The sequence below is a fragment of the Accipiter gentilis genome, chromosome 4, assembly GCF_929443795.1.
Source record: "Accipiter gentilis chromosome 4, bAccGen1.1, whole genome shotgun sequence".
In the NCBI taxonomy this organism is placed as follows: domain Eukaryota; kingdom Metazoa; phylum Chordata; class Aves; order Accipitriformes; family Accipitridae; genus Astur; species Astur gentilis.
In genome coordinates, this window is record NC_064883.1 from 15,787,489 (window position 1) to 15,801,210 (window position 13,722).

The 13,722-nt window shown below is 36.0% G+C and overlaps 1 protein-coding gene across 8 annotated transcripts in view; it reads left to right on the forward strand.

Annotated features, from left to right (window-relative positions):
- Positions 1–13,722, forward strand: part of DGKB (diacylglycerol kinase beta) — a 370,440-nt gene that overhangs the window by 141,993 nt on the left and 214,725 nt on the right. For all 8 annotated transcript variants that reach the window (XM_049798232.1, XM_049798231.1, XM_049798230.1 and 5 more), the window contains 2 exons: positions 747–820; positions 8,052–8,126. In XM_049798232.1, coding sequence (XP_049654189.1) covers positions 747–820; positions 8,052–8,126 — 149 coding nt within the window. The remainder of the gene's footprint in view (positions 1–746; positions 821–8,051; positions 8,127–13,722) is intronic.

Here is a 13,722-nt window from a genome sequence, read left to right on the forward strand (position 1 = left end):
CAGACTAACACTATTACTTAAATGGAAGGTGTTAGTTTGTAAAGCTGTGTGTTCAATGTGAACATGTAAAACTTTCCATGCACAAAAGAATTAAAAAACATGGTAGAAGTCATTGTTTCCTTCAGTATGTCCTCCTCTCCATTCTTTTTCTCAGGCTTGCCCTTTTTCCACATGGTTTCTCCTTTACTTTTTTAAGTTTCCAGCTTTCTAAGGTGTTTAAAGGAACTCGTTATGGTTGTTACATTTTAAAAAGTGTGTGATTTCATATCATATCAAATATTGCAGGTTTCTGTAATTAAAAAAAAAAAATAAAAAATATTACATCAAGTTTAAAATTTCATATAGTTATATTTGACCTTTATAGTATGGTGTCATTTCTCACTACAAAATACAGTTCCTTCATAGCTTTTTCCATAGGAAATTACTGTCAGAATCAGTCATGCATTTCTTGCATTTAAAGTTTTCTTCTCTATTGATGGATGTAACCTATATGTATCAATATTTCAATGGAATTATAGGTTCAAATGGCATCACAGCTGTAAGACAGACAGCATTAAAAAAAAGACACTTGCCATTTGTGGCAAATTAATGAAGTGAGGATTATTGCAAATTATGGAATTGCTTCCAGCTGGCTTACATAGCATAACATAGAGTTTGCATTAAGCTTTTTGTTTTCTGTCTACTATAGGAAAAAATGAATGCAACACACAGCATTAATGAGTGGCTGTGTTATTCCCTTCTTTTAGATCACTCCAGTTCCAGGCACTCATCCACTTTTAGTTTTTGTCAATCCTAAAAGTGGTGGGAAACAAGGAGAAAGGTAAGGTTTATTTTCTCCCCCCCCCTCCCCCCCGCCCCCTTTCTCTATTCTGATCTCTGTGATATGTTTAAATATGAAAAAAAAGTTTGTACATGAAAAGAAATCCAACGTTTTATACTGTTATGCCTCACATTTGACCATCCCATTGCCCTGTTTAGAAGAGGTACACACTAGCCTATAGTTATAAATTCTGCACTTAAAAGCTGGAATGAGTTCTATACAACAGTTTCATTTCACACCAGAAAAAAGTAGCTATATTTAAGTGTATGGTTTTGTGTGATTTGCATGAAGATGTGAGTTGCTATATTTGGCATTGCAACTTAGAAGTTATAACAGTTTTCTTTAAATCTCTGTAATAATTATGCAGACAGGCCAATATCTTAAATTTGAAACAGTATTCCATTTTCTAATGTATGACTTGTCTTCCAAAGATTTAGTGAGTAGACTCTCCAGCCTCTCCCTAAGATTTCCTACAAAGAAACCTTTTGATTTCTGTAGATAGGAAGCATTCTAACAGTCCAGCTAAAGTATTGAAGTCCAATCACACAAAGACCTGCTTAATATTATATATGTCAGTAATTACATTGATTTAAATTCAAAATGCCTAAGTTTATGTTTAAAACTTAGTGTATCAGAGGCATGACAAAAGAGAGATAAAGAGCATTCACCTCCTACTCTGTCCATCAAACTCAGGCAAAAGTGCTGAATTAGTTACACCCTGAGCAGATTTTTCAGAGGGTATTTCAGATTCGCAAGTGCTAACAATATGGCCATTTTTTATCATTACAGAAATCCCCCAATTTTATAGCCTAGCTTACCATGTCAGTGCTGTAATGTATCCTTCAAGTCTTGGAAAAAGCCTACGGTCTTTTGGCTACGATTAGGCTGAAGATGACACCTGGGGATAGTGGGTGATGTGGGTACCCAAAAGCACAAAAGGAGGGATCCAGTGTGATTCTAAAGCTTGGAACTAAGCAAGTAAACTGCAAGTGGGTCAGCTTTCCCTACCTTTTCCTCACTGCCTCCATTAGATCACTTCTTTCAAACAGCGCCCCTTAAAGTGAACTGACAAAAGGGGCAAAATCCTGCAAAGTAGATGTTAGGGGAGGTCTTAGAGCTGAAGAACATTTAACCAAAAGTGTATTCGAAGACCTCTGAGAGAAGAGGTTATCATTTAGGAGCTGATTATGTAATCCATAGACTGGTATACCTAGATAGCAGCAATGACAGCAGCGCTGTTTGTGTCAAAGGCAGTTAGCGATCTAAAAGATTCATTCTAAACAGTTTCAGGAGTATGCATTTGCAATCACAACAAAACAGTATGAGCCACTCCGAGCATTCATGTTTCAGACACTCGAGCAGTGTGAGGTAGCCCTGGTCTTCTGCGCAGTCAGGGGCATTGTGGATGGTAATGTACTAGCACCCAGCTTGACTTTTTCATAGTACCAACATGAAGTGAGTAGATCGAGGATCCAGTCTGGAATTATGTAGGTGAGAGGCAGGTTAAAGAGCTGCACTTATGTAGTTAGTGATAACCTAGAAACAATTTAATGAAATGCTGTTTCACATCTTTCAGTTCCCAGCTCATAATTGGTCTCAAGTGTTACTATTTGAACGGGCTTAATGCACGAGGGATGTCATTTAATGTTAGATATTCTCCAGGGTAAAAGCAAGTTTAAAACCCCATCCCCTTCCCAGGCTCCTATTCCCATTCACATATTGCAGTCTGACACTTCTCAGTTTATGTTAATGCAACTGTTACTGAGGCCAAGCAGATCACAGGAACGATGTGAATTTAAAAAATGAATGCTTTATACACGCTTGATTCACTAACACCATTACCTGCAAGTGTCATTACACAATGAAGTGTATAGCACGAGGGCAGCCACTAGCAGCTGAGTATAGTGAAGTATGAGAACCTCTTAAATTGGCTTTGATACCACACGAAATAAAATGTTAAATTGCATACTAATGTGTCAGGGCTGCACTCAATATTTCTGTGTTAGGAGGAGCACATCAAAAGGTCAACTGCATAGACATGTAAATGTATCTCAAGTCATTCACCAGCAGGAGATAATATCTCACGGTTAGATCTAAAACTTGATTCAAAAAGGTTAAAAAAAAGTCCACATATGGACTATTTGATGAGAAGGGTGTTGCCTTCCGCCTTTTAGCTGTTAATGTTTCATATCAATACCAGTAACAGAATTATAAAATAGGGATGTTAAAAGTGCATATTAGCTTGAAGCTTTAATCTAAGGGATGAAAACATTTTCAGGGAACAATAATATTTAACTTTTATACTTTTCATGGTTTGTATCTGGCTGCTCTACAGTCAGTAACTAGAAAAAAGAATCGCATATTCCCCGCGCCCCCCTGCCCCCCCCCCCCCCCCCCCCAGACTGCCACCTCCAATTTTGTGGCAGTTATATGTTGTGAAAAGTAAAATCATAGGACATTTGAAGACATAAATAGCTTTGCAAAATGTACAGTTACGGTGGTTCAAGTCAGGCTTTTTGATTATAGCGATTTTGTAATCTGATCAGGTATTGAGAGCCTAGGAGTAGAGGATAGGCTGTAACAAAAGTAAGATTTCCACAGCAGTGAGGGGATAAAAACCAACCCCAAAATCTACTAATTTTTTTAGATGAGAATTTCATTATCTTGACTCATTCAGATTAAGGTGATCTTTTACTGAAAGCTATTCTTCAGTCTTTACTTAGGATTTTCTGTATTTGAGAGCTCACAGTGAATGAAGTTATGGTTTCTAATTGACTTTCAATGAACACAGAAAGGTTATTGCAGATACTGTCAAGACTCCAGTGTTCCCACAGTTCCCCATATGAGATTTTATGCCTTGCCATATGGTAACCCAGCCCATTTCATTGCCCTTAGACTTGGAGAGAGTGTATGCATCCATCTGACAACCAGTTGAATAAATGCACTCCTCCAATAATACTCTGTAATTTCCTTTTGTATTTTGCAATTTTTGTTAAATCTCTCAAATGCAAAGGAAAAGAATCGAGAATCACTTTAAGGTGAAAAAAGTTAGGTGCTTTAGTTTCAGTTTTTGAATGTTGGAACTGAGGGGTGGTGGGAAACAAATAGATTATGTAGAAAAAGTGCATTCAGAAAACAAAAATACTTTCTCTACAACCATATCTAATTACCTTATCATTACGTTTTAAAACTTTGATTCCGTTAGAAAGCCAGAGTTTTGCAAAATGTATAGAGATCAATATCATGTTCTTCTGGAATAGGTTTCTCTTTTAAAAACCAATGTTGTGACTTTCAGATGTAATTGCAAAATAAAGAACTATGAAAATAACCCAGTTATACTTTCTTCTTAATGGAGAGATTAATATTTATTGTCCATCACCTGAAACACAAATGCACTTACAGTTACTTGGACTTAAATGATTTAGTCCAATGGATAATACATATGTTTATAATAAAATAGAACAAAAATACAATTCAATGTTTATTAAGAAGATAATAGCAAATTAGAATTAAAGTTGATGACTTTAAGCCTTTCACACACCAAAAATAGATTATAATTAAGCATGAGATTGGATGGGAGTTCAGCAAACCCAGTCAAGTGTCTTCCTCGGGCTATATCACACTGTAACATGTTTTCAGTGATTGTGCATGAAATGGACAGGTGTGGTTAATTTCATCAGAAAAAAAAAATGCAGTACGTCCATTTCATCCTAAGGCTAACAGTCCTGTCTGTGTTTAAGATCTGACTAATCAAGAAAACAGCTTTGAATAATCTGTGAATAGAATGTATATATGTAGTACCTCATTGACAAAATAGTTTCTTTCAACAGAAAAAATATACAACAAGCATATAGTGCTTCTAAAACTGTTGTTAAGGTTAATGCTTCTCACATAAGAGTCCTTCTAAATCATGCTGTTGTTTTGCCATACTCATTACTTTGTTTTCCACTTCCCCATTTTCCACTTTATTTGCCTGACCAGCAGGTGAGTTTAAACAATTGTTTCCTTGACAAATGTGTGGTTGGATGCACTGGAGATCAGCTTCCGTACACTGACGTTTCCTGCTGACTCCACGTTCAGTGTCTGTGCAGTACAGGTTGATGATATCTTTGACCTTTGTTGTTTTCAAATAACTTTGGTTCATGGTAGCTCTTCCATCCTACCCTCTGATTAATCTGGCTTTCTAAGCTTTCGTTTAGCATTGAGACAAAATGTAGAAGCAGTTTCAAATGATCTTTTTCAAATATTGTATATCTAGGACAGAAGATCACTAGCATTCTTTTAATTTTGGGGAGGAGTCCTTGGCTTCTTTCTTCTCTGCCATTAGGGTTAAATTAAGCCTATATCGACCACAGCTTGAATAGTCACCCCCTAGATGAATGAAGATGCATCCCCCAATTGACACAAGGCACTGCTATGGCTGGCTTTTTCCCCAGTATAGTTGACTTTACTGCCGGTTTTGAATTGCCAACAGTTTTCTGTCTATCTATTTCTTTCCTCTCTCTAAAGGAATGATCTTATGACTTCTGAAGATAGCTCAGTCTAACTCAGCCCAAGGTGCACTCAAGAGTATTTTCTTCAGCAGCAGAGCTGTTTAAAGATGATCCCAGCCCTCTTGGCCACTTCTGCTGTAATTTTCTGCCTCCTCAGTTATGCTAGTGGAGCTATTTTGAGGTTCATATGAGATCATGGACATGATTTAAGTGAAGGAAAAAGATGACAATGGAGAAACTTTTCTGAGGATTTGTATTTTAAATTATATCTATTTAGTTTTCCAGATCACAGAATAACCCCACAAATGGTTACAGAAGCACAACTGTTTGTTGAAAAAATGTGTCATTGGGTAAGAACCAGCTGGAGGTGGTGGTGGCAAGGGGTAATTTCATGAACTGGCTTTGTTCATGAAATTGAACATCACAAAAAGCTGTCTTTTGGGGGCATTGCGCACTATGCTGCCTCATGGCTTTGTCAGCACAAATCTCCAGTCACAAGGAAACCATGTCCAATTTCTTCCTTACATATGGAAGCAAGACATTTGGAGACACGTCAGTATCAGTAGGCTGTTTGGTACTGCAGGTATAAAACTAGAAGGCTAAATACTGTCCGTTTCCTCATCTTGCATGTGTCATGCTGTTAGGTCTAGTTACAGTTTAGTGTGAAGGCAAACGTATATAGTAAGTTTCATCCTCTTTTTTGGAGAATGTATGAATGGAAATGAACCATCAATTTATGAATTTTACACAGACTAGCATACAAAAGTATGTTGCAATAACTTGGAGCGTTATGTGTCATTTGCAGTGAGACATTATAGAGTGATTATCTGGTATTGATGTTTGAGTAGTACCTGTGGATGGTATGCACTGAATGGAGTATGATTCAATGTAATCGCTTCATTATTGCAGGTGGACTTCTGGGTTTTGGCTAGAGATACCTAGCTCTCTCTTTATTAAGAAGGCTTTTATAGCATTTTACCGATTCCTGACAAGGGTATTGTGAGTGTAGGTAATGGCTAGCATGTTTTGTAGCACCAAACTTTTAGGCAAATAACTCTAAAGCCTTTGGGACTTTGTAACGATACTGTTCGTGAACTTCTTATGGTTAGCTACACAAATTAAATTAGCAGCACCTTTGACCAGGTTAAATCCCGTATGTCCTTGAGAAGCAACTTACACATACTAACTAGAAAATTAAAAATAGGATCCTTTCACCTTGGTAAGATGCTGCAAATCAAATGGAAATACGCTGTGTTGTAAATCCACTGTCAAATGTCTGATTTAGTCGTCATCACGGCTGTTGACAATGATGTGTATGTGCTTGCAAAGTGAAACCAGTCATTTCACATTGACTTTTTCTGTCAGGAACGGCGTCAGGAAGAGACTGTGTGTGTGTTTTTGAATACAGTGCTTTATGAAGAAGCTGATACCACTAAATAATTGAGAAGTTAAGAAAATGTTCCAATTTGGCAATTTTAGAGATAATTATAAATTTGTTTGTATTCAGTATTCTTACACCCTTGCCTTCCATCTAGCCTAATAAATTATGCATTGCTATTAAGAAAATAAAATTTAAAAAAACCAACAACCTCGATGTGCACATAGATTGTGTCTAGACAGTTTTATTTTGCTGAATTTGAAAACAGGGACATTTTAACTTAAAATTCAGCTCTTATTATGCTTCCTTTTATTTAAGGCAGTAAAAAAAAAAAAAAAAGGAAGAGAAAGGAAGAGATAGTTCAGTGGAAAAATAAATGCTTTGTTAAAAATATTAAAGTATTATTTAGCTTGAGGACATAACATTAAAATTAAAAGCAAGAAACAGGGTTTTATGATTTAAACTATTGCTATAGGTATATGTTTATTCATTCTGAGATCCGACTTTCATGTGCTTACTTGTTTCTGTGTAAGAAATGAAGCAGCTACCCCATCATAATCAATGTAGGAAAATGCATTTCTAACATTTGTAGTGAAGAAACAATATGTTTGTCACACTTTTAGGACAAGTAACCTCAAATTTATAAAGTTACAGTTTTTAAAATAGTTTGCCATTTAAGGAAATATTTGCTGGAAGTGAGACAGCAAATGGGGTCCCTTATGAAGGGTAGGACAGTGCTTTTCATGCTGTATCAATAAATTGCTTCCTATTATTCAGATAATTTTAAAATATGTGGAATTTAAGTAAAACAATGGGTTTGAATATTTTTCATTTTCTTCCCATTCGAATATAATCCAAAGGAGATGTAGTTGACAGTAGACTTGCTTTCTCAGAATGTTGTTCAGCCTATGGGGACATTTTTGATTGGTGGCAAAGCCAATTTGCTTTTGCAATTAATTATACTTGTAATTTTGTGTTAGCCATAAATTTCAGGAGTAAATCTCTCCTTTAGCATGGAGTTACTTTAACAGGAACCAATGTGCTTTTCCCCATGCTTTTTTGAGTCACCTTTTTCTGTGTCATTATACCTTCTTACCCTATTTTTTCTTCTCTTTGTATACAGCGTTTGAATTGTAGATAGCTTGTAGCACTTCGGTCTCAATTTTATGGCCACAATACACTATATGTATGAATTATAACTGCTGTGTTCAAAAGTTTGATTTTTTTTGTATAAATGAGATCCTGCAATTCAAATAATGATAGTATGTGTTAACTTCTTTAATTCTTTAATGTGGTAAGTTAAAAAAAAATTCCAAATGTATAAGTAAATATTTTCTCTTTGTCTCTTTCACCTCTTCAGAATTTATAGAAAATTTCAGTACCTTTTAAATCCTCGTCAAGTTTATAGTCTTTCTGGAAATGGACCAATGCCAGGGTAAGTCTACAGTTAATATTATTACCAAGAACTCATTTAATAAAATGCTACATAATCAAATGAACAGACTGAAGCACATATAGCATGCTTTGAATGTATCAACACTACAGACCTCTGAACGCTGCAGAAATTTACAGGTATTATTTGTTTACAGGTACCAATAAAACTACATATCATATGTTTTACTGATAACCATGCAGTATTCTATAAGAACTGTGGGATAAATTTCATTCTATTTGCAGCTTTTACTGCTATATCAGCAACCCGAGTTAATGTGGGGGTTACTTTTATGTTAGAAATATCAGCCTCAAAGACTGACCTGCAGGACATACATTTCTTCTACATAAGCATGTATATGCACGTATGTATGTGTCTGTGTAATATATATATATATAATGTGTTTATATATATTCTTATGCATTTCAGATACAGAATGTTGTTTCAAATTACAGTAGCTGTGCACTCCTATCAGTTCCATGATCTTGGGAGTGTAGTGAGCAGAAAATGATGGGACAGGCTAGATTATGCTGGCAGTGACTTTTTACGGTGACTGAAGCGTCGTCTGAACTGGCTAGTGTTGCAGTTGTTCACTCAACATGCTTATTCCATGATTCTTCCTATTTTGCATTCATGAGGAGAATTGCAGTATATCAAATACCAACTTTTGCCACCTGGAATTGTCTCCTTTTTAAGTAGTGGGTACTTGGTAGAAGAAAACAGATAGACCAGCCGTGAACATCTGGTCTGTGTATAATTTTGTATGTATTGGATGTTATTTAGTTATGTCACTGATATATGGAATTTTACGTCAGTGAGAAGAGTTGCAGAAGGATATTAGGAGATACGTGTTCACTGATAGGAAGTTTACGCTGTTGTTTGAATACTTTTTTAAAAAAATCTTGGGAGTTTTTATTTGTTTGCACTTTTTTTCTTTTACAATGGAGGAGAGTAAGATGAAGGTGGAAATGTATGTGATTTGTGCCTTGCAAAGTTGTATTGCAGCTAGATTACTGGAAAAAGTATGCTCTGACAGTTTCTGCCAGTACTTCTGGTTTTAAGGCCAAATATATAGGAAGCTATTCTCTCTCAAAACCGTTCTAAACCAGCTGTCCATTTGTTGTGTTAGACTTGGGATGTGTATAGCATTGATGAAAGTGAAAAGCGGATTTGGCCCAATCCTTTTTGAAGTTAAGATTCTTAGGATATCTTGCACTACAGTGTGGCTAACGTGCAACCTGCAGAATGGTGCAAAACCTCCTCAAAAATTGGAAATAATGACATGCATGATTTCTTTCATGCCTGTAATTTTATCCTGTACCTGAACGCTAATGCTGTTTTATTAATCAAATGCTATTTATTGTTTGTGTTTTGTTATGCTAGTCTTGACACGTATGGTAAATTTAAGTAACTTTAGTCCAAAGAGTAAGTAGACTAGAAAAATTGCAGAAACTTATTTCAGGAATTTCTAAGACATTTTATCAGAGGCAAAACTAGTAACCAATATTGGTTTACATATGGGATAATAGAAATGCCATGCTAGAGACTGAGATGGCAAGTTTTAAAACAACTGAAATATTTTTGTTCAAATTCATCTTATTTCATTGAACCTCTTTTTAAAAAAAAATCCAACTGAAAAATAAAAAATATCAAACCCCGCTTACTGACTGCATTTCTGTCCATTACTGCCTTCTGGTTTTCATGTATCTTGTGATGTAAAGGAAAATGTATTTTAAGACAGAAGCACAAGAGGGCAGTGTTAAGTTCAAACTGAAACCCTGCACTGAAGCGATTTAAACTTTAGTCTTTTGAACCAGGGCAGTGTTTTTTAGAAAATATTTTCAATTTCTCTTCCTATTAGGAATCAAAATAGTTTTACTTCAGAGTCACTTTGAAGAAATTTCTAATTAATTTTCAAACAGACACTGCATTTTATTAAGCTTGTTTTGGTATATTTTTTTATTCATTCCATAGAAATGAATAATCCTAAATTTCCAGTTTATCTTCTGCCATCACTTCTTGCCCCTGGCAATACTGTGTAGGCTGCATATAATTTGTCCCTTAAGCGAGCAGTTGAACAAACTCTATTTCACTTGCCAGTCCTTCTTTCTCTGTCTGTGAGGGCTGAATTGCCTAATAAAACCTGCCCATCCATCCATCCGTCCACTCACTCATCCATCTCTATAATGCCAGTTATACTGCATTGTCAATCAAAATGTTACATTTATTTAATGTTGTCATATGTGTCATAAAGATTGAAATTGAACAGAGCGGAGTATTGTACAGCACAGAGAAAAACAAAAGTGTATTCTTCATGCCTATTACTGTTATTTAGTGGAAAGCGATAAACGTAATGATATTTATTTTAAAGCATTTATGATTATTGTAATACATTTTAATTGAGTCTGTTCTGAGGTTTGGGTTTTGGGGCTTTTTTTAATACTAATTTCAGACATGTTTACTCAACCTATAGAATGTCTATCGTATTAGGGTAGAATTTGCATGGTTTTGGTAGAGCCAAGCTGTCTGCTTTAACCCACAAGTTAATGTTTTTTTATTTATGATGGTATTTTTCTCATGGGCTGCTGTCATCAACCAAGAAGATAACATTCACAAGTTTTCTAGCTTGATTTCCAAACATCTATGGCTACCATGAATTAATATTTCCACTTCATTTCTGTCAAAAATCTAAGTATCTCCTGTTTAGATAAGAGCAAAAGACAAGAGAACTAGGAGGCCAATAAAATTCTAAATCTTAGGCGGACTGTGAAACCACTTTTTTAAAGTCAACAGTTCAATCAGTAGGTCTTTCGTTCTTCCTCTTCAGTGGGATAACCATGTTCTTTCATGGAAATGTGTTGGAATAAAGGGCTCCTTAGTAGACCTGAGCTGGAACAGGGTTAAAATAATCTTTGTTCAGAGGAAGAAGGGCCACTAGTGGAGTCCCATATTTGAATTTCTTTGAAATCTGGAAATAATACATTTCATTTTCCCTTTCAAACCACTCCCTTAACAAACAAGGAAACAAAGAAAAAAAACAACCAAAACACACCCCCTCCCCTTCCATAATATCAGTTATTGTGCATTTTTTTATAAATATGCTGGCGTGTAGCAGGTCAACAGACAAATATTTTGAACAAGTTGGCAATGAATTTTAGTACTGCTGTCTGAATGTGCAATTACTCAAGTGGATGTGTCACCTACTTTCGTAATAGATGGGATGGTACTTGGAGAACTGCAGGGACAGCCACAAAAACGTTTCTTGTAGCTTCTTAGCGCGCCTAAGCTAAGGTTTTCGGAGCTGTTTATGTCAAGACTCATGTACATAATCTATATAAAAATATGTACATGATGCAAATAAATTGCACAGCAGCTGAATCTCTGACATTGATTCCTTTCCAGCAGCGGAAACTGACCTGCTGCGAGGCCTGAAAATCAAGGAGCTCTCAGCCAAAGGGCAACAGCACACTTTAAATACTGGTATAATAATTAATGGTTTAGACATTCTTTATCTGGGAGCAGAGAGATATCGGTAAGCTGGAGAAACCCTGTAAGCTCTGCAGCTGAACACAGGCATAAAAGGTACTCCACAGTTATAGACTGCCACAGTTAACAAAGTGACATGAAAATTGCCAGGCTGATACATTGTGTAATTTGTGCCTGGCACCTGTGTTTTTAGCCTTGAAAAGAGTTTCCCTGTTTGGTTGTTATATCTCTATAGGAGTCTTCTACTTCTGACAACAACTGTTATTGTGGATTTAATGATCTTGAAGAATCTGAAATTCAGTTATTGTTCACCTCACAGAGAGGTAAATAATAGCTGGATGAATAGCAGTCGAGCCACAGACCCACATGACTCTGTAGAGAGGTCACCGTTTCACAAAGGCTTTGTCCCTGTGAAAAGGCTCCCGTTCCCTTAAGTCTATTATTTAAAATGTCTAATTTATGTTATTTTTATACTCTATAATAGAAATTATATCCACAAAAGTTGTATTTCTTTGTAACTCCCTTAGCATTTAATTTGGAGAGCATGTATTTTTTAAAATTCTGTCCGCAAGTTTACCTCAACAGGCCTTTTTAAATCTTAAATTCCGTCCACTTAAAAGATGCCCAAGACAGCCAAACTGAATCCCTACAACTTACTCTGTAATTTAGTTGGGAATCTACAGCACCTGGGCCTTTATAACTTCACAAAGCAATAGGCCTATTTTGAAAATTACACTATTTTCCCTGATTATTGGAATTGATTGCTAGAGCATTTCTTTGCTGTTGGACATTTGGAATACCCAGAGTATTCTGGGAAGACATAGACACCAAGAATATTTCTAGAAGATAATAACTATGTAGTTATTTTCTCCTGAACAAAACCGTGACCCTGGTCTGTACTTCTTTGGAAGAATTACATTTTTGCCAAAGAATGGCAAAGCAAGCCATGGTGGGTACTTTAATGATTAAAATTACTGTCGTGCACCATAAATCAGTAGTACTTAGAATTCAGTAAGTCTTCACATGTGAAACTTAAACCTTGGGTTTAGAGATCTATTTTAAACAGCAGTTTAACAATATTTTTACCTGTATGACATCTGTGGTGTTTGCTGCATACATAGCACAATCTTTAAGTACTGTAAATATCACCAATTTCCACTCCTATCTCAGTCTAGACCTCCAAAGTTGTGAGCCAGATTCATTCACCTCTCTCTTAACCATTGTAATTGTTCAGTAGTGAGTTTGCCACACACTTACAGCCTTTGTCTGAAATCTATTTTAAAAGCCTCTGTCACATCCTTTAGCCTGCTTATTAGTTTGCTCTTCTCACATTCTTGAACTGGTTCTATTTTCTTGGTCACCCCAAAATAAGCTTTTGACTATTACAGTTAAGTTACTTCTGAACGTATGACATCCAACATCTTTACACCACCCACTATCCAGCATAAATTGATTCACTTTTCCCACAAATGCTTCTGTATTTCTTCTTCTGACTGGCATATATCTCTCCCAAATCTGCAAGGCTGCTACCCATCTTGTGGGTATTACACAGATAAAGAAAATTTCATTCTTGCAGGGATCATAGGTGTGACAGTATCATTATTGTTCAATGTCTGTATCAGAATGATTAGGGGCCATCTGCTGACTATAATGCTATACTGTAAAAATAGGTTGGTGTACATCTTAAGCAATAGTTAAGGAAAACCTAAGTTTTGGTTGGACAGGGCTTTGAGCAACCTGACTAGTGAAAAATGTTCCTCCCCATAGCAGGATGGTTGCAGTAGATGATCTTTAAAGGTACCTTCCAACCCAAACCATTCTACAATTCTGTGATATTAATGGTTTTTTTTGAGTATGAAGTATATCATATGGACCAGTGTTTCCAGTGTTGGGTCCCTGACAGTAAAATGTCCCCTATACTCATGGAGTGCCTCAATATCCCATGTGACCACACACTGAAGGACTGGGATATTGTTTTTCTAAATGTGCCATCATGGTTTTTAGCAAGCCTGTGATTTGAAATTGGCAGCCACCTTTGTCTTCAGAAAATATGAACTGAAAACAGTATTTTTGACTGCAATATATGCATCTACCAGTTAACTTTTGCACATTA